This window comes from Podarcis vaucheri (genome assembly GCF_965113315.1).
Source record: "Podarcis vaucheri genome assembly, chromosome: 5".
NCBI lineage: Eukaryota > Metazoa > Chordata > Lepidosauria > Squamata > Lacertidae > Podarcis > Podarcis vaucheri.
In genome coordinates this window covers 64,985,368-65,009,446 of record NC_138763.1, presented here as the reverse complement: position 1 = coordinate 65,009,446, position 24,079 = coordinate 64,985,368, and the positions used below count along the sequence as shown (strand labels likewise).

The window sequence follows — 24,079 nt, the reverse complement described above, 5'->3', positions numbered from 1 at the left end:
TGCTATTGCTATCTTATTGCACATTGATGCTTACTGTAGCTCCAGCACATTTCCATAACTGGTGTTTGAAGCTGAGCACACATGACACAAACCACAATCCATAGGTATCTTGTAACTTCTTGATTAAATACTCTGTCTGAGTCGCTTTCTCTCAAACCAGTTTCCATCTGATTTGAGAACAGAAGCAGCGGTAAAGCTAAGTTGTATACATTTCAGGCAGCTGTTGCACATGTGCAGATGAAAGCACATGTACAGATGACACCTTCAGTGAACACAGGGAAAACAAAGCAGGCAATGGGCACTGGATGAAGGCAAACCAGACCCTACTCTAGGCTGCACAGCAAAATAAGAAAGCAACTTGAAATGCTGTGGGAGGAAGCAACCTTGTATTCACACCATACATTTCAAGGACACGGCTTTCCCCAAATAATCCTGGGGAAGTTTTCAAGGGTGCTGGGATTGTAACTGTGAGGGATAAGCTACTGTTCCCAGAATTCAGTGGGGAAAGACATGTGCTTCGGATATACGGAATGGATATTGCACATTGGAATGTGGATCACCTTTAACCACATACTGTTGACACCGTTAAGATGTTCTGTTGGCTTTGTTGAGGCATGATGCCATTGGTCCACAATCTGCTGCATACATACATGAATTCAGATGTCTTTATAAAATTGCTTTCCATTTGTGTGGTACAGAAATTAGGCCAACTGGCCTCTAATTCCAGTTTTTTCATTAAGAGAGATAACATCATACTGAAGAAGAGTTTGGATTTGATATCCCGCCTTTCACTCCCTTTAAGGAGTCTCAAAGCGGCTAACATTCTCCTTTCCCTCCCTTCCGCACAACAAACACTCTGTGAGGTGAGTGGGGCTGAGAGACTTCAAATAAGTGTGACTGGCCCAAGGTCACCCAGCAGCTGCATGTGGAGGAGCGGAGACGCGAACCCAGTTCCCCAGATTACGAGACTACCGCTCTTAACCACTACACCACACTGGCTCTCTCTCCTGGCTCTCTCTCTACTGGTGCTGTTTTGTATGAAGCTCAATTTTGCGACTTCAAAAACTGGAATTTAGATAGCTTCATGATTTTATGACCATTATTACTAACTCCCTGCCTTGCAGAAGATATCTTAATTCACTTGGTTTCCTTTGCCATTATATGGATTCTTAAACCCATTCCAGCTCTTCAAGCTTCCTTTTACTTTCTGATGCAATGCATGCCCACTTGTAAACTGATTTCCTGTCTTGCCCACTGGTTTACCACACATATTCCATAACTGAGCTATAGCATGGGGTTATCAGTCTATTTTTCAGCTTCCATCAATTGTTACATACAAAGGATTGCATACTACAGATTACTATTGTCATTAGAGTACTAGGAAGTGAGAGAAATCAAGTTGGTAGGTTGATATATTGCATCAGGCCAACATTCTTTAATGAAAATGAATACATTATTTCCAGCTTCAAGGGACTTTGTCTGAAATATTGCTCTCTTTACACCCAACAAAAAGTTGACTTAATTAAAAACACCATTCCATCTGCACTGTCTCTTGTGAGTGTTTTGTTTTAGGTTCTGCTTTGTTCACTTGCATATTTTCTAAACAGGATTTGGATTATCAGAAAAGAAAAAAGAAATAATGATGAAAAATACAATGCATGTCAATGAGAACATGATAGACGTTCTGTAAAATAATTAATTCTATATGGCAGTGGAAAAATACCGTAGCTTTCCTAATGATTAAGTTATAGCATCCAGAAGATATCCAATTAAAGTGGTTTAATTGACCCTTCCAGCTTTTTGCTCACCATGTTTGCTCCAAACATGGAATAAAACATACAGAGGGGGGCACAAGTGTATACTCCTACTTTCGAATGTCACTTATGAATAAAGAATACATTTTAAACAGCAATGTAGAACCAAAAATTGGGGAGGACAGTTATTCTGGATTACTGGTAATTTATGTGGAATAAATGTATCTGTTGTGTGTAGCTTTATAAATAAAGTTTTCAGAAGAGGAGAAAGCACACAGCTCAAAAAGAAAAAAGATTTTTATGGAGAGAGGCAGACATAAGATGACTCAAAGAGGTGCCAAATTAGTTCTGTTGCTCAGTAGTGTATTGGAGTTGTCTTTCCTGAGTAGTCTCCCACATATTTGCATGGCAAAGGACTTTTGAAATTAGGAGGGTGGAAAAATCAGTTTGTGGTGTATAGCAAAGGCAATTGCTACATACGGAAGAGTAAACAATCCTTTCAGAAGAGGAGGCAGTACTGTTGATCAATGTTTTATTCTGAACCATATTGTAAGAAAATATAGTAAGAGCATTACGAATAATCTTTATGTAACCTTAATTTATCTTTTTTCTGCATTCAACTCTGCAAGATAAATTTCAAACTGCCAACATTGACTGCAGACTTCCGCTATTGATCCAAGAACTATACAGCACCACAGAAATGAGGGTCAAAGTAGGTTTAAACGGTGATGTGACTGATGCTTTTAAAATGTCATGAGGAGTGAAGAAAAGTTGCATTCTGGCTCCCATTCTTTTTAACTTTTATATTTACCCAATGCAAACTCCCCCGCTCCAGTAGTTAGGAACACAAAGATCTCAATCTTGGTGTATGCAGGTGGTTTAATGCTGTTCTGCTTTTCCTGACTGGGCCTCAGCACATACTGTAGACAGGAAAATCTATCTATAAATTACTCTAAGACCAAGATTATGATTTTTGACAGACACATTCCTAGGTATAGATTGTGCTTGGATTAGCAGGCTATAGAATCAACTTGCTCATTTAGATACCTGGGTGTACTCTTTAATGAAACTTTCTGTTGGAAGTGTTATATGGAGGCAGTAAAAATAAAGACATAGAAAACCATTGGGGCATTGATGTTCTGCTACCATGAGGGGGGGGGGAGCAGCTGATTGAACCAGCCCTAAAGATATTTGGTAGCCAGAGACATACCTAGGATCCCTTCTATCCTTGCTAGGAGTGGTATTGGCACCCCCTGGGTAAAAACCCCCACTTTACTGCAATCGCCTCTTGCCGACATTGCTTCCCCTCCAGCCTATTTATATTCCAGCCAGCGTATTCTTCACTTAAACAAATTTGAATGCCAAAGAATTCTCATCCCCTTCCTGTAATATCACCTATTCTGTTGAATGAGTGCCCAATAATTTTCCATCTTACAGCCAATCAGAAGTGCAATTTATTACTCAGTATAAAAAAGAACCTTGCTTCTTTCCAGACCAGTCTCATGTAACAACCAGCTGCTAGTCAGCAATAGATACTTTGTATTTTAAACTTAGCTCTTCACAAAACTATGGACACATAGCGAATTCCTACACAGTATGTAAAACAAACCCAGTAAAACATGATCTCTCCACAGTCACAAATGCTTTATTTCATGATTTATGAAAAGTGCATCTTACTTCCTAGATGCATTTATATACATTGTACATGCTATCAACATTTTATATATTTGTTAGTCATACTGAACATTTAGTAATCTAAACAGAAAGGTAGGATATCATATTTTCAAAAAAATAAGCCAAATAAAAATAGATTTAATATGTAAGTAGGTTTTTGGATAAGCATTCGCTTTGAAAGTTTGTTCATTGAAAATAAATAGTCGTATTTTTCATAAAGTAATGAATCTTTAGCAAATGTCTAAAGGTTTTATAGTCCTTTGAAAAGTTGCACTTTTTCTCTGACTGTTGAAACAGTATTTGCTTTTGGAAGTTCAAATACAGAACGGGGTGGGGGGGAGAGAATGGCAGAGTTGAGTCTGATGGAGAAATTCAACTCTGAATAACAGAGTTTGAAGATCTGTTTATTGAACTCCCTTCCTGGGAATGTAAGGATGACATTTTTTTGAATGTTACATTTGTTTTAGCTCTGCATCTAAGATCTTCCATAGAACACAGGAAGCCAATCTATTTTCTTTATACTGCATGTTGTCATTTAAACCACCCTTTATGCTCCAAATATTTTTCCTGCTAGCTTCCTTCTTTGCATTTGACTCTGGTCTTAAAATCCAAATATGGCTGTTCATATGTTGAATAACGCTGTGCTGGATTTGCTTCAGCAAGGATGCAAAAATGTCGAATTTGGACGCAATCCTTTGGCTTGTAAAGCTTACCCTCCGTGTTGCAGTAACAGCTAAGCAAAGAATTACCTTCCATATACCAACCAAAGGGTTGTCTGTCACAAAGAGAGCTTCAGCACTGGCTTCACCCCCCATTTTTAGGTCCTCCTGATAACGTTCACCTAGGTTTTCAACAAATGCGATTCGTGCTACATATTCATGCTTCTATTGTGCCACTCAGCAATTCTCGTCCCGGTCTGCTTTGTTTTGCAGCTAAGCTGGGTTCATATACACGCTGCTTCGAGGAGGCCATTTCCCCTTCCCTTTGCATTTCGCGAGTGTGCAAAGAACAACGCCATTGTCTTCATGCAAGAGAAGGGGAAACAGGCCGCGTTTTCCTTCTTCTTTTGAGCACAAAAGGACTGCTATCTGCAACTGAAAGATGAGCACTGGAAGGAGGGCAAATACATTGCTGATATCAGGAGGCGGCTTCCAGACAATGGCCGCGTGCGGCTGATGGATGAGCAACGGGGGAAGAAGTGGGTGATGTCGTCGACATCCCTTGGCTGAGGGAGAGGACATGATGGCGCCCTGTTTTGCTTCCCGGGATGGGCTTTGCTTGTGTGTATGTATGTGCTTGTGTGGCACCAGGCCGTTTCGTTGGCCACCCGTGAGGGGTGGACTATGGGTGCCTCTTTGTTGGATCTGGTAGTGTGTATTGGTGTTAGTAATCCACCCCCACAGCCTTCCTTTCTCTCTCTCTCTCTCTCTCACACACACACAAATAACAGGCGGGGAGGAGGAAGAGGAGGGACTCGGCCGTGTTGCCGCTCCTGCCTTCATTACTTTGACAGAAAAACTCCCCGGCCGGCGGTTGCCGCCGTCGCCACCGAGGCAGCTTTCGTGGTACGTGAAAGCGACGAGGGAAAAAAAACAACAACGGCGCGCAGGTCGTGGCGCCTCCTCAGCGGCAAAACGGGGGTCGTCGGCAGCCCCCCCCCCCGGCGTCTCCTCGCGCCCCCCGAACTTCGCTGGGCCTCCGTCCTTCCGCCCCCTCTCCTGTGCGCCGACATATCCCTCCGCCACAGTCACCCCGCCTTCCATTGCTGAGCTCGTCAAACTGCCGGAGTCCCCGGATGGAAAACTATAATGGCCGCCAATTGTGACTCGTCGGACTATGGAGACGGGCGAGGTAATCTAGGCGCCCGGCGCTCGTGCCCAGCGTAGGGGGGGAGGGAGGTCGCGGGGGAGTCGCGGGGCCCTGGATGCCCAGCGAGGTAACGGGGAGGCGGGATCCCCCCACCCCATACGGGCGGCGGGAGGGGGCAGCTTCTTCAGCGGGACGGGCGAATCCCGGTAGTTGGGCAGGAACCCGCCCTCTTGTTGGGCCGAGGCATCAAATAGTCCCGCGGTCGCGGCTTGGTTTTGGGGAGAGAGAGAGAGAGAGAAGTGCACCTCATTCAAGGGGTGCGACTATTGAGGGGCCACGCGCCGTTGGCCGCGCGGCTGCTCGCGCCTCTGTGGGCGAAGGCTCGACCAACATAGCGCGCGTGTATCCCTCCGCCGTTCCAGGATGAGAGTTGCTGTTCGGCAGCGCCCCGTCTCCTCCTCGCGGCTTCAGACAGGGACCCCCTTTCAAGGACGGGGGCGCGAGCAGCTTGACCCCCCCTCCCCCTGCCCCCCCGAAACACAGCTCCATGGGGACCAAAATAGCGAGGTTGGTGCCCCTGAGCGACACCTGAGGGGCCTGGCAGTTCTTCTCCCTATGGCGCCCAAAAGGTCTAGAGGCGCCCAGGAAGCCCAACTCAACCCGAAAGGGCTTTTTTTGTGTCCAGGCAGACGGATGAGTTGGGTGGTCTTTTGTTTTCCCGCCAGTTTATGGACTCCTCCAGAACCTTAAAAGCTATTGAGACCTAAAGACAGCAAGTTGGCAGGCCAGACTCCATGGTTTCAAAACTCAACAAGGGTTATCATGGGCTTGACTTGGGGCAAAGGCCCTTCACCCTTTCCAAGTGCAGATGCTGAGCATTGCCCTATCTGGATTGTGTTGAAAGGATTAACTTGGCTAGGAAGCACTTCCTGCAGAATGAGAGAGAGAGAGGGAGTTCGCTTTGTTGTTGACTGCCATCTTGTTTTGCTTGGGTGCAGCCTTGCACCAAAAAAGACTTGCTGAGATCATCCTCTCTTGCTTACAACAAAGTACTGAGCTGATTTTGGTTGCTGATATTTATGATTGTGTTACCATAGGACTGAAGTTAAGTAGCATGCGTTGCTGCAGCTTGAAAGAAGTTATTTGGAAAGGAAAACCAACAAAGCCAATTGTTCATGAAAATTCCTTAAGATAGTGCAAAGATTCTTATATAACCATGGAAATGTGCTAATCATTTTTGTTCTCACTGGCTGTCTCACTAAATTATAGTGAGTGATATATTGCTGTATAATAATATAGTGGGATGTACCTATGTGGATAATTTGTAAGATGGACCTGTATTACAACTTAAGTTGAGAAAATTCTAAATCTGCCAGTCCAGTCTTGCTCACATGAAACACAAAGACGTGAAAACACAAAGGCTTGATTCTGTAATAAGAAAGATACTACCAGAAGTTGCAGTGTTACAAGTAGACACATTTTATACAAACTATGGAGATAATTTGTCTTTCCTGTTCCTTCAACTCTTGCAAAATATGGGATATTTTGTATAGGAAATTGATCAGTAGACTTGAGACATCTCTTTTAAAAAAGGTGACTACATTGCATGTAGGTTACAATGCTGAACCAAGAATGATAGTTTGTAAGATTGATTTATTGGGTTTGTTTTTTGACATTAAAATAATGTATGTTTTGGTAACTAGATTCTAGGCTTCAGCCTGTATAAGGAGATACTAAAATTGTTCTAAATTTGAGGTTTGGGTTTTTTGTTTTTTTTAAAGATATATCTGCTTTTAATCCTTGGGCAGAGTGATTTAGCCTGTTAAGATCCTTCTCTGGTCCCCATCGCACATATCTCTGCATAGAACAGACCTCTTTCTCTGTGAAAGATTTCATGCTTTTGATTGTGTACTCTGGTTTTCAAGTTGCTGCTGTCTAGAAAATCCTAAATTTAAACAGGTTTTTTTTAAAAAACTTGTAAGTAATCTAATCTGGGGAAGCGGGAAGTGAGCAGAGCAGTCCTACTGGGTGGGAAAGATCTGTGGCAGAGTGACTTCCATTTTCAAAGCCTTGCTGGCAGAAGGTGAGGAAGGGGTGACCATTTTTTCTGTTATCGTTGCTTTCCATTGCAGGGAATTAGGTATGCCAGCTCTTAGGCTACTGTAGTTTGTGGCTCCATTTGGAGTCATGATGGGTGAATGAAGAAGTGTAGGATCCTGCAGATCCTTGGCTGCCCTCAATGTATGCTAATATCCTTCTAGTTTTGGGCCCACCACTGGTAGGGTAGCCATGGCAGCAGAAAGCACTGTTGCCATCCAGGGAACCACTTGACAGTGGTCCACTTCTAGAGATACTTTATGGTTTCTGGGACTCCTTCCCAGGTACCACAGGATTACACCCTTAGTAAACTAGTGGTGTCTGCACTATTTTAAAGCTTGCAAAATCAATAAAGTGCATGTGTTTAGTCCAATCCCCTTTGTGTTTACTCAAAAGTAGGAGTGCAGCCCTTGTTTTGTAACATGAACAAATTCATTTCTGACATCTTTTAACTATTTTTGGAATATTTTGGGAAATAGATTTCCAGTTTCTGCAGATAAATATTTGCAGGTTAATTTACAAATAAGCAATGTAAATATTAGGTATTAAGGAAGCTCGTTACATGTGCTTTAAAGTTAGCTAGCATAGCCAGGTTTCTATTCCAAAGTGTAGAAGACTTGTAGAGATGTGTAAGGTTGGTGAGATTTAGGAGAATAAATTAAACTTGGCATTTCCCTAGTTTACAGTATTTGTTTAGAATCTCTGTCATAGTGGGCATTTATTTGATTTAGATTATCCTGCTAAAAGTCAGGAGTCAAAAAATGCTACAGATTTGTAGTCAACAATATCATTTTTTAAAAGGGAGTATTAGTAAATACTTAGTGCCAGCTATATGCAGAACTACAAAAACTTGCAAAACTTCTAGATATTGACATAAATCCCTCCCTCCTTTCTGGCCATATTATGAATGACCACATTTAGAGTAAAATTACCTATTTTTTTGCTGTTAGATCTCAGGTGGTAGTGACTTCTCAGTTGTTCCTATGTTTGTGTTTTTAAAAACATATTCTTTATTTCAGAATTTTTGGTACATTGAATGCAGTGTCTTTTGACCCTCTGTTTTATGCCTTCCATCTCTTGGAAAAGAAAAGTATTGAACAGACTACTGAAGAATGGATTTTTAATCTTTTTAAACAGTAAGTTTATTACTTATCTGTGGTTAAAGTTAAAATGCACTGTGGGAGAGTTTTGTTTAAAATATGCTGTATTCTCAAATGCTGTTGAGTGATATCTAATGTTAGTTATACTCAGAGTAGTACCAAAATCAACTTAAAATCCATCGATTGCAGTGAGTGTGCTCTTAATTATTTATTTTTATACTGCCCTATACCTGGAATTTATATACCACCCTATACCCAGAGGTCTCAGGTCAGTTCACAGAATAGTTGGATATCACCCGTTACGTTTATGTGTTCAGACTTGTAAATCACAACATGCCTGGTTGCCTATGTTGGTTATTATTATTTATATAGCACCATCTGTGTACATGGCACTTTACATGTTCTTACAATCTGAAACCTAACAAAGGAAAACAACATTGGCAATGAAAGCAGTGGAAAACAGGGGAATAAGATGCAATTAAGTTTCTTTGGCTTAGTTACTATAGGGTATTATCACTAGAAGATTGTTCCAAAGGTGAGTTTTTAGGAGAAATTTGAATGAGGTAAAGGAGATGGTTGGACACATTCTGGGAGGTATTTGAGGCAGCAAGGGACAAAGGGTGAAGAATGAGACTTTTAGACAACAGTGGGTAATGGAGCTGAAGAGGTAAAAGCCAAAGGAAGAGATGTGTTAAGATATAAGAGCAGAGAGATAATGGGGAGGAAGGCCATGGAACGTGGAAGGATTAGAAGATGAGCACAAGAAATGTATTTATTTATTTATTTGTCAGATTTCTCACCCACCCTTCACCATAAGTTCCCAGGGTGAGTTACAACAGTATAATGTACAATTATTTAAAAAGCTTAAACTGTTACAATTATAAAACAAGTAAAACCGTTCAAAATTGAGAAGAACAATATAAATTCAGCAAAAGTGGTGGGTCCCATGAAACAGTTGAAGGCCAGGGTAGAAGAGGTTTGTCTACAGCATACAGCAAAAACTGTGCAGTGGTACCTCAGGTTACATGTGCTTCAGGTTACATACGCTTCAGGTTACAGATTCCACTAACCCAGAAATATTATCTCGGGTTAAGAACTTTGCTTCAGGATGAGAACAGAAATGGCGGCACGGCGGCAGCATGAGGCCCCATTAGCTAAAGTGGTACTTCAGGTTAAGAACAGTTTCAGGTTAAGAACGGACCTCCGGAACGAATTAAGTACGTAACCAGAGGTACACTGTATATTGAAGATGCTAAATGCAGCTCTGTAGGGAGTTCCATAGTTTAGAGGCTGTCACAGAGAAAGTCTTCTCTTGGGTTCTATTCTCTTACTTCTGTGGTTGGTGGAATTACAGTGGTACCTCGGGTTAAGAACTTAATTCGTTCTGGAGGTCCGTTCTTAACCTGAAACTGTTCTTAACCTGAAGTACCACTTTAGCTAATGGGACCTCCCGCTGTCGCCGCACGATTTCTGTTCTCATCCTGAAGCAAAGTTCTTAACCGAGGTACTATTTCTGGGTTAGCAGAGTATGTAACCTGAAGTGTCTGTAACCCGAGGTACCACTGTACTAAGAGAGCCCCCTCTGTAGATCTTAAAAGCCTGAGAAGGTCAGTATGGATGGATACAATTTTTAAGATACATGGGAACTGAGTCGGCCATGATCTGGAAGGGGATAGGAAGCCAGTATAGGGATTTAAGAAGGGGCATCACATGGTCAGTTTGCCAAGGGAGGTGACATTGTCAGCATAATGTTAGATGGAGATGAGTGGATGAAGATGGGACAGTGGAAGACCTGAGATGGCAGTAGCTAAAGAAAGAAATTACCAGGGCAGGGGCCAGAGTTTTGCTGAGGAAGCAGAGAGGAAGGGCTATATTTTCTGACATTGTAATAGATTACATCATCTGGTGATGGACTCGATATAGGAGTATCCATTAGGTGTTGCACAATGGCAAGGACATGGCATTTGAACCAAGTACAAAATTGCCTAATGCTGCTTCCATTTGAGAACTTCAAACATTGCTACTATGCTTTGAGCTAGAAAAGGAGAACATCAACCAGTGTTGGAACCCTTGGACTTCATTGCTTTAATTTGGTGAACAACATTATAGATAACATAACGGCATATAGGAAAACAAAGACCTCTCTAGCTCTGTTTAGGTGCTAGAATTTTCAAATCCTGGAAGGGGAATAGGACCACATACTGCTGTATGCCTAATGCCTCTGTATGTGCAGGGTCTACCCTGACCACCGTGTGTTGAGTAGTAAGATTTAAAAGGGGGTTCTAAGTGTGTTCAACCAAAAGTACTTAGAAAACCCCATCAGACATTCTGGCTCAATGTGGGAAGAAGACTGGTGCATGCAAGAATGTTGCTAAGAGGGGCGACTTGCATGACCCTGTCTTTCCTACTACCCCCCCAGTTCCTCGTTCGGGCATAATGCCTGCACATCAATTCTGTTTAATGATACCCCCCGCCCCCGACAAGAGGATTTTCCACAGCAAAACATCTACTCAGGGGAAAGACCTGTGTTAGAAATGTTTAGGTCTGATACCACTGAGGGACACATATTTTCAAATTTCTGTCTTTTGCTCCTGATGTATACATATTATTCCTGTGAGAGTTTATCTTTCAGAACACGTAGTAAGGGGTTTTTTGTTTGCTATATTGCAGAGTGAAGCATCTTTTAAAATCTACTTAATTGAGATTTCTGGTAAGTTGCCTGCTTGAAGTCCTAGTTGACATTTAAGGTTATTTTCATTTCATGTTGTCATGGTACAGTCTGTGCTTGTTGGTAATTGAGTCTCCTGTTTGTGTATTTTGTTTTTTATAAAATGGTTGGCAGCCTCTGTGTTAAGCAGTCCATCATGTCCAAATGTGTAGAATATGGGGCGATCATAGGAAACTGGGTGAAGATTCACTTACTGATCACCTTGGAGGTGGAAGGCCAGGAACATAACTAGGTAGGGTTTGACTGTCTTCTACTGATTTGGGAGAAAAGCTGTGGCTGAAACAACGGCACATTGCTTCTGGCACTGCATTAACTCATGTAGGAATTAACCTATGAGAATAACTCGTATGTGGGAGGAGCAAAGTAATCTGAGTATATAAAAGGAGACCCCAATAGCTGAAAGGTTTTGAGTGTCACTGTGAAGGTTTCAATTCTTAATCCACATCAAGGGGATTATGGGTTTAATGGGGGAAAATGTGACATGTCTGTGGTGACAAAAAAACAACTTTGATCAAAAGCTTTGTGCCTTTTTAGTTTTAATGGCTATGTTAGCACACAGGTGTCAGTCATTATGCTGCTTTTAGTATGTGAAACTATGGGTATCTTCCCCCCTTTTAACCTTTAAAATTAACTTTGTACTTTTAATTCCAGATTTACTAAACTGAGGAAATCCTGGAACTCTGAGTACTTCTGCACAAAAGTCTCTTAAATAACGAAGAGTACAAAAATAGTAAATTACAGAGTACTTTAGGAAAAATGCCATCTGAACAAGAACCATCCTTTTGCATCCAAAATACAAGTTTGTTACATAACAATGAGTTAGATAGAACAAGTGTTCCTACATTGGATACTTCTGTTAAGGGGTATATAACTCAACCTGCAATTTCAGATATTCTCACCTATGGACTGAGAAATGTGAAAATAGAGCTGCCTAGGGTAAATATTCCAAATGAAGTGCTATGTACACATGAAATTGACAGATACATGAAAGTATTTCAATGTAAAGAACAGCCTGCAAGAGCCTTTTCCATGCACATGGATGTGAATGGAAGCAACTTTTCTGAGACTGATATTCCACATAGTAAACCAAGACTGAATTATGAGGAGGGATTGAAAACATCTGCAAAGATACTGAATTTTAGCTGTACCAAATGCAGAAACAATGTTAAGTACAGTCCAAATGATCTGCAGAAGCATTTCCAGCTGTTACATCGTGGAGAGTTGCCATCTTACCCCTGTGAAATGTGTAATTTTTCAGCTAATGACTTCCAATCATTTAATCAACACCGTCGAACACATCGTAGCACTTTAGTAAAATGTGAAATCTGTAATGATGATAATAGATATACTTTGTTGGACCTAACAAAACATTTCACATCTAGGCACTGTGTAAATGGCCATTTTCAATGTGAAAGATGTAGATTTTCCACCCATGATGTTGGCACATTTGTTCAGCATATTCATCGGCACAATGAAATACAATATAAATGCGATAAATGTCACCATGCAAGTTTTTCAAAAGAAGAGTCTCAGAAACATGTTGCTTCACACACCGGCACATTTCCTTTCAGTTGTCAATATTGTAACTACATGGCATCACGGAAAAACTATCTTTTAAAACATATTATTACATTACACAGAGACCACGTCTATGCAAAAGATAAAACGGATACAGATAACAATGAGAAGATGAAGAAAACTTCAACAGGACTAAAACTTATCTTGAAAAGGTACAAAACAGGTGCATCGAGGAAGGCCCTGTGGAGACGTAAAAGAATGACTACTGGCAGTTGTAGAACTGGAGAAGAGGACAGACAAGTTCTCAAAAACGCGAAGGAAATTCAGCCTAAATCTGAAGAGCCAGGCCAGCCTACAAAAGAATTACACCTCAATGAAGACAACAATCTTCTAAATGAAAGGCATATCTACAGTGGGGCAAAATCCTCTCCAGCAATACCATATAGTAGAGCAGAAGATGGCTTGGGTTCTGGTGTGCTGAAAAAAGCTGTTCATGGTCCTACAGTTTTGATGGTTAAAAACAACAAAATATCTGTTCCTGCAAATTACAGTGCTAAATTTATGGGCTTCAAGGTGGTTGATGGAAAACAGCATATAGTAATAAAACTGCTCCCTACAGATAAACAGAATTTGCCAACAGAAAATAAGGTTGATGGGGTAAAAGATGGCTCAACTGAATGTCTGCAGCAGACAGCTGACAACTTCAATTTACCTTCCACTGCTGGACCTCATGAAATTAATCAGCAAATGTCTAGAAATTATTCTGTTCACTCATTGGCATCATCTCCATTGTCATTTTCTAATCAATATTCAGGAAAAATAAAGCAAGAAAGTCCAGATTATTTTAGTTTGAATACATCTCGAACAGTAGAACCTCAAATTGTAATGGTAGGAAACTCTACAACTCGTTTGCCAGATTCTTCACTTCCTTGTGATTTTGTGGCTAAGGCTGGAAATAGAGATTCTTCATGGAGGAATTGTGTACCTCAGGACCATTCTCAGGTTTTATCCTCTGCTGGTGCACACATGCTACATTATGACCCTATGAAAAAAACCTTTCCTACGGAATTAAAATTACGGAATGGTGAAGTAAACAACAGTAAATACAATAATATCTACTGCCCATCAACTGATTTTTCTAATCAAATACCACTGCCTTTCCATAATTATTCCAAAATAGATACTTTGGATAGCTCCAAACACCATATGTCCAACAGCGCCTTTTCTCTCCAGAGTAGGCCTGTAAATGAAACCACTTATCTGCAACAACAAACAGTGTTAAATCTAGAAAGAAGATCTTCATTGCTGTCTCTTCATGGCTTTGTAAATACAAACAATGTTCCAGTATTTTCATCTAACCAATCCAATTATGCTACTGACAGACAGCATCCTATAGAAAATCATCATGATAACCAGCAGCATTTGAATACAAAGGTAAATCAAGTGTTGGAACATGTAGCTGAAAAATCAAAACAAGAAAATGTCTCTAATTGTGTAAATACATCACTTATGCCTAAAATAACATCTGTTTTCTCACTCCAGAGTACTCAGGCATCCAACTATTTGTCACCTGAAGTAAACCAGTCATTACAAAATGTTCTAAGAGGGCAACCTGCTACTCAGCCACTCAACTATATAAAAACTGGTTATGACAACTCATTTCCAAATAATAAAATGGATTGTAAAACATTTGCACACTTCAGAGATTCAACTGCTGCATGCAGTTTAACCAATTCTCCTGTTAAATTCAAGAGAGAGTTGAATGCGAATGGCAGTGCAACGAATGATGGTGTTCATTTTAGGAATGAAGGACGACTCCCAGTGATGGCTCATAGAACAGATGAAATGCATTCTACTTCAAGGACAACAGGCGTTGGTGCATTGCTTAAAAGTCAAACAGATTCAATTTTAGCACAGCAGTTGGAAAAACACAAGATGCACTACAGTTTGAATGTCCCTAATGCTATCCGTCCAATGCTTCCAGAACAGAAGAAATCAGTGCTACTTCAGTCATCTCTCCCAAGGTTTTTTGTACCTTTGCGCCTTGCCCATCAACAAGGATTACATGTTATTTCAGGGAAGCCTCCAAAAAACAGTTCATCAGATGTTCAGGCAACAAGAGCTACACCTTTACTTTTAAACAAAGGACCTGGAATGATCTTGACTTTTGGTAGTGGCTCAATTGGAACAATTGCAAATGCCACTGAAAATAGTTCTCAGGTTTTAGAGAAAATTGCATCTAAAGAGTGTGGTAAAGAAGAAATAGCTACATCAGGTATGAAATTTAAAATAGACAGCTCTGGCAGTATAAGAAATTATTCTGGTGTTAGTGGGACAGCGGTTGCTTCATCCACTGGCATGTCATACAAGGAGCAACTTAACATGACAAATTCAGAGAGCAGAATTTCTTCCGTGAAAATACAGGCTGGACATCAAGCCAGTAATGTTGCTACCTTGGAGTCGATAAAACAACCAGAGGTTGGGCAAGAACAACCTGTTTATGCACTTTTGCCTGATGGTAGACAAGCAGTTTTTCTTAAATGTATGTCGCCAAACAAGTCCCTAGTACAGAAGCATAATGTTCTTCAAGGTACTGCTAATAGTCAAAATTGTGAACCAAAGAAAACTGGAGCAATGCAACAAAAGCTTTTTTTGAAAATTAAGACCTTTCCTGCTGCTGACAATTGTCAGCCAATTAGCAACATTAAGTCATCTTTACAGTTCAATAATATGCATTCCCTTAATAGTCGTGCACTAGATCAGAAAAAGGCAGCTTTTTCTTCTAGCAATGCCTTACTGCTTCCAGGTACATTGATGCCAGCAAATGCCTGTTTGGCAAGTGATAAATCAAAGGATCCTATTACTTCTGTAGAATCTGTACATTCCCTTAGGAATTTAAAGACACGGTCACAAAAGATTCCATCTGATTCAGCACAAACAGTTAGTGCTAACAAAGGGAACACTTTTGGAACCCAGATGTCAACCGGGCCACCGACAAACAAATTTTCAAAAGCTAAACGTCATTCAAAGCAAACTGGTGCTAAAGTTTCTGATGCTATGGTTTCACAGAAGAACAGGAATTTGAAACGGAAAGTTAAAGATGGCCTTCAAGAACCTCCTAGAAAGAAAATGTTGCATCGAAAATGTAAAGCGAAAAATCAAATGGATGTGAATGAATTTGAATCCTTAATTCGCACTCCTTGTAGACCAAGATTGTCAAAAGACACTGTGAGGATTCTAAAGCTACTTCCATTTAATTCCAAACAATTAATCAAATGCCCCCGAAGAAATCAGCCAGTTGTAGTGCTAAACCATCCTGATGCAGATGTTCCAGAAGTTGTAAATGTTATGAAGACTATTGCTAAATTTAAAGGACATGTGCTAAAGGTCTCCTTGTCAAAGAGAACTATTGATGCTCTTTTGGAGCCAGCAGATTATAACAGTTTGTACATAATTACTAATGATCTATCTCGAAGAAAACGCAAAATGCTCAAACCTGTAAGTCCTGTAAAAGAGAGGTTCGTTTTAAAATTAACACTGAAGAAGACGAGCAAAAACAATTATCAGATTGTGAAAACTACCTCTGATAATACGCTGAAAACTAAATTTAGGTGCTGGTTTTGTGGGAGGATATTTGACAATCAGGACAATTGGGTAGGACATGGACAGCGTCATCTAATGGAAGCCACTCGAGACTGGAATTCATTAGGGTAATTTATTGTGATGACTGAAAAAGACAAAAGAGTTCATCTGCTTGCAGATTATTTTGGATGACAGCATCAAAATGATGTTTTTAAAAGAAACAAATGTGTTAACACCTAAAATTATCCTGTATGAATTTAATTTAAATAGCTTCAATTGCAGTTCAAATTGCATTTTGTTACTACTATCATGTGATATATTTAGAGAATGAATTTCAGGGCTTTTGTTATGTATATATTTAAAAATCAAAGTGTGTACATATTTTTATACTTCAGTTATTTGCTATAAAATCTTGCACAGGAATTGTATTTTTTCAGCTCTGTGCATGCACTACTAAAAAAATGTTTTTCAGCTACACACAGCTATTGCCGTATTTTTCCTCGCTCTTTCAAGACAACCCCCCTTTTCTTTTCCAGGGATGAACACTGTTGTTAGCAAGTGCCTAAAAGATGTGAAGCAGTTTACTTTGTGTCAACTGTATAACCACAGGCCCTCATAGGGCCAGGTTTTCTAACAGTTTCTTTTAAACAAAGCCATATGTGAATGCTTTAAGCTATATTGCTATGCACATGACACTTGTACTATTTCTGTGCAGTTTGTCTACTTTCTTAGTGAAGTATTTTTCATATAAATCAATAAACATGTTATTGTGTTTAAGCCTGATAATGAGATCAGTTGTAAATATAATGTATTCACAATTTGTACAGTACATTGAAGAACATTCCAAGTGGATGTTTGACATCCCTATTAAATCAGTATGATTTGTGTTATACTGAATAATTTTGCCACCAGATGTATATAAAGGGCAGCCTGTGGCTGTGGTGGCTTTGGTTTTGCTAGAAATCGGATTATGGCTATTTTTCTGTAAGTCTTTTTGTGTGGCTAGAAGAGTGCTCCAATCTAGATTTTCTTATCCCATACATTGATGCCTCATAAAATTCTGGAGTATTTGTCACTCCACAATAGGAAAGAAAACCCTCTTATATTTGGTTATCTTCTGATTTGGACAAAAAACTCTTTGCATTTTGATTGTGGTCTCTTAATTGTTGAATAGATTTTTGTCTTTTTGACAGTATAGCACTGGCTGCTATGTTCTAGAAATGGTATCAGGTTTTTACTCAAGATTCTCAGGCTTTTAGTTGTGTTGATTCACAATCCACTATACAAACTACTGTCCTCTTATAGCCTGCAGTCAGTCTTTATTTCTCCTTGTAGGTTAGAGATTACATCTTTAAATTGTCTGGCCTGTTCAGATATTACTTATGGGACAGAAAGGAGTGAAATCTCAGTTTGGCAGAAGTTATTGCTGATTGTGCAATAATCCATGTTGTAACACAGAACATTGCATCTTTGATTTTGGAAAAAAATGTGTTGGACATCTTCAGCATTTAAATAAGTATATGATAGCCTGAATCAAACAGTACTTTTTCTCCTCCTATCCCCTGCCAAAGTGAAAGGGATAAAGAGAAATGCACCTGTCCCAACACCTACTAGTGTTGAGACAACTTTGTCCCTAGGAAGTCAAGTCTGAACAGGCATTTTGTGAATAATCCGTATTGACAGAAATAACAAATACTTAATTTTTGTGTTGTAAGGCCAGGGAGTAATTTTGAGTATTGGCAGTGTTTCAGTACCTAAGTTATGTATTGGACCTCTGTAGAAAATTTAGACATATCTGAAGGGAATTGAGCAGGGAGGAAAATCAAGTGTAATGAGAAGTAACAGGTTCACATTTGTATTTTTAATTTTTTCCAGTGTTTAAACAGTTCCTACAAAGTAAAGTATCTCAGGAAAATGATGTGCTTTTAAACAATAAATGCAACTCAGAATTACCTTTTAAAAATTCCCCTGCACATGCTTGGTGTTAATAAATTTGTTATAGAGATATATTGTTCTTTAATTGTGTTGAATAATTTTAAACAATGAGTAAAGCACCGGTCTTTATGGTAACATTCAGTAATTAACTTGCCGATAGAAATTTATAGTTTTAAAAAATGGTCTTAGTTACTTGAGGTGACATCCTCAGATACATTACAGGATGCACACTTTTTAAAAAGGTAGCTACAATATACCGTATTTTTTGCTCTATAAGACTCACTTTTTCCCTCCTAAAAAGTAAGGGGAAATGTGTGTGCGTCTTATGGAGCGAATGCAGGCTGCGCAGCTATCACAGAAGCCAGAACAGCAAGAGGGATTCCTGTTTTCACTGCGCAGCGATCCCTCTTCCTGTTCTGGCTTCTGAGAGTCAGAATATTTTTTTTCTTGTTTTCCTCCAAAAACTAGGTGCGTCTTGTGGTCTGGTGCATCTTACAGAGCGAAAAATACTGTAAGTTTACTAAAGGAGGTAGTATGGTGCATCTATTTCCATGTGTGGACATTCCAACTTTTATATTCATAATTATTTTGGGTATTTATAAAAGAAAATATTTCATAATGACACAAAGCTCACCTTGAATGTAAGAGTTTGAACAAACATGCAAGCCAGAAAGGAGATCTTGTAAGGCTGTTGCTAGACTTTTAAATATTTATATGCCATCCACAAAGGTTCAGCCACATGGCTTGAGCTGTAGAGCAGCCAGGCAGTATATTTGTAATGTGGCTTTTGTTCTCTGCTACAGCACAACTACTTTTAATGCTGCATGAGTGGGTGTTTGTAAGGTGACTAATTTTTTTGCCACTAATTTCTTTTGTAACATTGCTATTAAATTTTAATCCTTTGTCACAGTTAACAAGGTTGGAGAGCATAATATTATTTGTATACATATTTGCTAAAGGTTTTGAGGAAACGGTAGATTTTATACAGTTTTGATATCTGTGTTAAATGGCATTCACTTCTAGTATTATGTACTCAAGGCAGGAAAACAGCCTTAAATTGCTGCTGCATTTAGAAGCTGAGTTTCTTGTCAATGGGACTTGCTTCTGAGTGAATGTGTAAGATTGCTGTGTAAAAATACTTGCCCCAACTTTGGAGCATCAGTCTTGTTGCTGGTTTACTATTTCTTCCCTAAGCTACTGAAGCTTGTTGTTCATCAACTGACTCTACATTAATTGAATTTGAAACCCAAATGAAGTATTCCTTAATGTAGCAATACTGACTGGTAAGAAAAGAAACATTTCCTCCCCCACTTTCATTTTTGCAAATCACACATGGTATGTGACAGGCCTAGTCATGGTAAACTATAAAACTGGTTCCAAAAACATGCTTCGTTTGCTGTAAAACAATAGGCCTCTTCAGGTGTTCCAAATGAGGGTATAAGTAAAAATGTGAGGGTAGGCAGTGGGGAAACCTGTCTCCATTTCATTTGCCTTCCAATTTGTGGAAGGCAACTCTCTGCAGAGCAGCTTTTTGCATCCATAGAGAATTTCTAAAAGAAGCAGCAGAAGTGGGCAGAGATAGCTTGCTCATCAACCCATCTCCCTTTTGAAATTTACTTCTGCGTAGAATGCCTGAAGAGTGCTTAACAGTGAATTGGTTGATTTGGAAAGAAAAAAGTTAACGTCTTAACCATAATATCCTGTGTAGGTCGAGCACGACTTGCTGTGATTTGGAGGAAAAGGACTTTTGAAATTGGGTTTGGGTTTAATTAGGATAGTGCTGGAGGCATTGTTCAATTACCTTTATTCACCTTGAGATGAGAGCTGAAAATCATTTGGCTATACAATCATACAAGCGTGAAGTTTTGAGCAGAAATACATTTCCCTTCTGAAGGAGAGTAGTTATCAGAGCTTTGAGAAAAAACGTGACCCCAGGTCTTTGCTGTCAATTCTCATTTAGAAACACTGTATTATAGAAATTGGGAGTTTTAAGAAAAATACTCAGTTTTGAAGTAACAGGAAGGCAAGCCACGTGTTCTGTGTCCAAAAAATTCTAGCATAACTCAGAAGCAAGTGGAAAATTATTTAGATAACAATTGGGATGTAGTAACTGATGCAAAATATATCTGGAAGGAAAAGGAAGGTGGGGAATAAGGCCATTGATTAGAAATAATGGGGTTGTCCTTTGGAAAATTGGAGCAAAATCTCAACTCTAGTTTCACTGACAGAAGGCAAGAAACGCAGAGAGCTCTCTTTGCTAATTATAGGAAACGCTCCATGAGCACTGTGGCTACCTTGCTGGATCCAAGCCATAATGTTTTTCACTACAAAGTTGTGCCTTCTATCTTGTCTTAAATTCTGTGATGGAGGAAAATACACCCCCTCCCCGCAAGAATCAGTTAATGATTAGACTTTCATTTTATACCCACCTGTCCTAAATTGTGTACAGTCTAAAATTCCAAACTTAAGCCTAACCTTGATAGCTGATCCTGCATGCCCACAATCAGTAAAATCATTAGCACAAGGAATTTGCCTGTTACCCATTTCTAAAAAAGCAGAGGTGTGCAATTATGTCCCATTTTAATAGAATTTGAGAGGTAGGTAAGTTGTACTTTAAACGTGAAAGATTACAACAAGTACACTCAGTCACAATTGCATAGAACTATGCTCTATCATAGGCTTTTTATATTCTTATTTATATGTACATTTAATAAACATGTAACAATGCTCTCAACTAGCACAGTTGAAGCCAATACAAATCTACTGCATTACATTAAATAGAACTGAATTTTTAGACCTGTCCCAGGGAAAAAAGGTCCAGTTTTTAGCTTGTTCCATGATGGCTCATTTTGGCGTAGACATCCTGGTTTAACAAATGTGAATTTTCCCAAGAAGTTGCTTTAAGAACAGTTAAGATGTAGCTGGTACACTTCTGAATATATCGCTTGTCAAGGAATACTTTACCTGGACTTGGAACATCTTAAAAGTACCTAAGTACATTCAAGTACATAACTTAGAGGCTGGTGTGACTGTAAAATTGCCACTTCATCATTCAGCCAACCAGTAGGTTATTCAAAGACTGGGTAACTATATCAAATAAAATCTCTCTTTCTCTTCTTACACATTGTGTGGTCTTCTCAGGCTCTGGTGCTTGGTGTAAAGCTTTCTTATTAAGATGCTCAATCTTAAATTCTCAGAAGATAAGGGCTGGAAGATTTCCCCCCGTGGATCTTCAGTGCAGTTATGATACTCTAGCAATAGATTTCAGTTTGGTTGAGTCTTTTGTGTTGTTTTGACTGTCAATGAGAACGAGAGAAGTCCGTTGATGATTCTCTATTATTTCAGCCACACTGTTGAAGTGCTGGATTGGGAAAACAAGAGTTCAAGATGGCTTACTCAACATGGATGAAAACACAAATCTTGCTGATTCAGCCAAAAACTGAATCATCAAGATTTGGGTAAAAAACAACTAAACTTTGATTATAATACAGGGGTTTTCATCAGCTGTATGCCATAAACATCACATTTATAAAAAATAAAGGCTTGACATCTCTCGCTTTGCATGTCATGAGTATCTCATATATTAGTTTCACCTTTTAAGTTGAATTACTGAAATAAATGAACTTTTCCACGATATTCTAATTTTTAGAGTTTCACCTACTTAGAGCTTAGCCGGCTCATTCCAGCACTTGTGTTGGTTTTACAAGGCTCCATTGAGAGTCATATTAAAAAGTGGATGAAGCAGAGCAAAATTTTACTCATGACACTGGAAACTAAATGCTTTGAATTAACATTCTGTCTTAAATTTAATGACATACTGAAGAAAAACACACTTCCACATTTCATAAAAAACAAAAACTAAAAACTTATACCTCTTAAAATTTAAAGATGAAATATCTATCAAAAGAACTCAACAATATCATTTCACTCTCTTGGAGTGAAAGGATATTCTTTCATATGGGGTTTTTCATTTGGGATAGTACAGTAAAGCTTTTAACATTTCAAGGACATTCAATATTTTTAAGTTTAGTGTTTTTTTTAAAGACTAAAGGCTGCATTCTTTACTTGGGAGAATGCCCCATTGAATTCAGTGGGATTTCTGAGTAGATACGGTTAGGATTGCAGCCTAGCACAAATATAAAGGCTATCCCCAAAAGAGAATTAAAAATATGAAACAATACTGTTGAGCTCTCTGATTTAACAGTGGATACTTTGACTAAATTTCCAGTTTTGTGAGAAGACAGTATACACACTTGCTTTTATTACAATATAATCCCCAAACATTAAATGCACACTTTTTTTGGAGGTGGGGAGGGGAGCAAAAATTAGTTGCCTGAGAAGTAATATGTACTGGTCAGAACTTTTAGAATCAGCAGAGTTTAATTAAAATCTTCTGAAAGATAAGAGTAAAATTGGATCGACGGTACATGACACAATACGGCAGTTGTTGTTAAATCCAGTAATGTCCTTTGTACAGTCAATTTTATGAAGTTGCTAATTAATGATTTTTTGAATCCAACTCACAATCAAAATTAATGTAGTGTTGAGTGCTGCCCCACTTATGTAAAGGGTAGCAGAAGAGTTCAAATAGTGCTGTTTCCCCCTCTGTGGGCTTAGTTTCACATTCTAGCTCAAAGCAAAGTGTAAAGCAACTGTTCCGAGAGAATAAGACAAGACACCTTTGGATCCAACTGTTTGGCTATTTTCTTCATAGCTTGAAGGGATGTGGCCTACAAGTGGGAATTGAGTGTATCTGTCTTCCATTCAATTAAGTTGTTATCATCCCCACAAGCCCCCACCTGCACAACATCCCTACAGTTTGGATAAATGATAGTATTTTGGTGTGCTTTTCATTTTATTGTCTTTAAGGGAAAAGCTACGGTTAGGAGCTCCCAGTGGGAGTTCTTTAATGAAGGGCTTGATTCTTAAAAAGAACTGCACTCACATTTTAATTAGGTCTCGTTTGGATTTGAATCACCTCCTTTTCTGTTTAGTTTAATGTGTAAGAAAAGTAATAGTTAAATCAGTTTTTAAAAGATTTTCTTTTTATATATTATCATGCCCAGAAGCAATGTAACTAAAATTTCCATCCAAATAAAACAGAAATGCAATCACCTACCTCTTCGCCACTTTTTTCTCTGCCCAGAGCATACTGTCTTGTTGATTCAATAAATCGGATTGGGATGTTATATACTCTCTTGTTATAAAGCACAACAAGTGTATATGGTTGCTTTGAGTCTTGTCCTGAACTCTTCCTTACTAGGAAAGATCCATCCTAGAAGTCATATATGAAAAAGCAAATACTAATGAGGGTTCATAACAGAGAAATTCATTTCCCCCCGTAACCCTTTCTTTCCTAAGATCTTAACAGACTGAAAAATTCTAGCTAATGTGCAGCTTTCCCAAATATTAGCATGGGGGTCTTCCAGTTTTCTCATCCCTCTTGGTGTCTACCCATTTCCCTTGGAAAAAGTCTATTGTTTACCTTCACAATTAACATCAAAGGTGATTAAAAGTCTCCGATGCAAACTGCATTATTGTATCTGAATAATTATATATAGCTTATGCTAGTGTTACATGTGCTAGTGAGGAAATGGCCTTTTTCTACAGAATGTGCCAAGATAATTGTGTGTGTGTGCGTGTGTGTGTGTGTGTGAGAGAGAGAGAGGGGTGTAGAATTTGTTAAGAATATTGCATTCTGTTCTAGAATGCAGGATTCTGTGGTTAGGAAGTGGGTTCCTTTCCCAGACTGGAAAATCAGGTTTTCGTGACAGGTTCTACATCAGGATAAATTTTCATAGCACCTAACCATGTACATATGGAATTGCAACTTCAGCTAATACTTCACTGATGAAGCGAAGTCCAGGACAGCACATGCCATA

At 39.2% G+C, this 24,079-nt stretch overlaps 2 protein-coding genes and 1 long non-coding RNA gene across 11 annotated transcripts in view; 1 reads left to right on the top strand and 2 right to left on the bottom strand.

Moving 5' to 3' along the window:
• The first annotated feature begins 3,580 nt into the window (after positions 1-3,580).
• On the top strand, positions 3,581-19,114 carry ZNF518A (zinc finger protein 518A). Of its 5 annotated transcripts, none has more exons than XM_082224879.1 (6): positions 3,581-5,279; positions 8,354-8,470; positions 11,105-11,144; positions 11,277-11,394; positions 11,814-18,439; positions 18,696-19,114. In XM_082224879.1, the coding sequence occupies exon 5, from the start codon at positions 11,919-11,921 to the stop codon at positions 16,392-16,394; it is 4,476 nt and encodes a 1,491-aa protein (XP_082081005.1). In that variant the 5' UTR covers positions 3,581-5,279; positions 8,354-8,470; positions 11,105-11,144; positions 11,277-11,394; positions 11,814-11,918; the 3' UTR covers positions 16,395-18,439; positions 18,696-19,114. The 5 variants fall into 5 exon arrangements, with proteins under 5 accessions (XP_082081005.1, XP_082081004.1, XP_082081008.1 ...); XM_082224878.1 differs by having other exon boundaries at positions 11,814-18,455; positions 18,714-19,114; XM_082224881.1 differs by lacking the exon at positions 3,581-5,279 and adding an exon at positions 5,346-5,364 and having other exon boundaries at positions 11,814-18,455; positions 18,714-19,114.
• Positions 7,210-8,470, bottom strand: LOC309533503. Its single transcript, XR_014220269.1, has 2 exons — positions 8,338-8,470; positions 7,210-7,310 (listed from the first exon to the last, which is right to left on the bottom strand). It is a non-coding gene; the product is annotated as an uncharacterized lncRNA (long non-coding RNA).
• An 870-nt stretch (positions 19,115-19,984) lies between the features above and the next one.
• The window catches only part of BLNK (B cell linker), a 99,181-nt gene continuing 95,086 nt past the window's right edge, over positions 19,985-24,079 (bottom strand). For all 5 annotated transcript variants that reach the window (XM_082224896.1, XM_082224894.1, XM_082224895.1 and 2 more), the window contains 2 exons: positions 23,317-23,472; positions 19,985-21,558 (listed from right to left, as the gene is read on the bottom strand). In XM_082224896.1, coding sequence (XP_082081022.1) covers positions 21,439-21,558; positions 23,317-23,472 — 276 coding nt within the window. In that variant the 3' untranslated portion in view covers positions 19,985-21,438. The remainder of the gene's footprint in view (positions 21,559-23,316; positions 23,473-24,079) is intronic.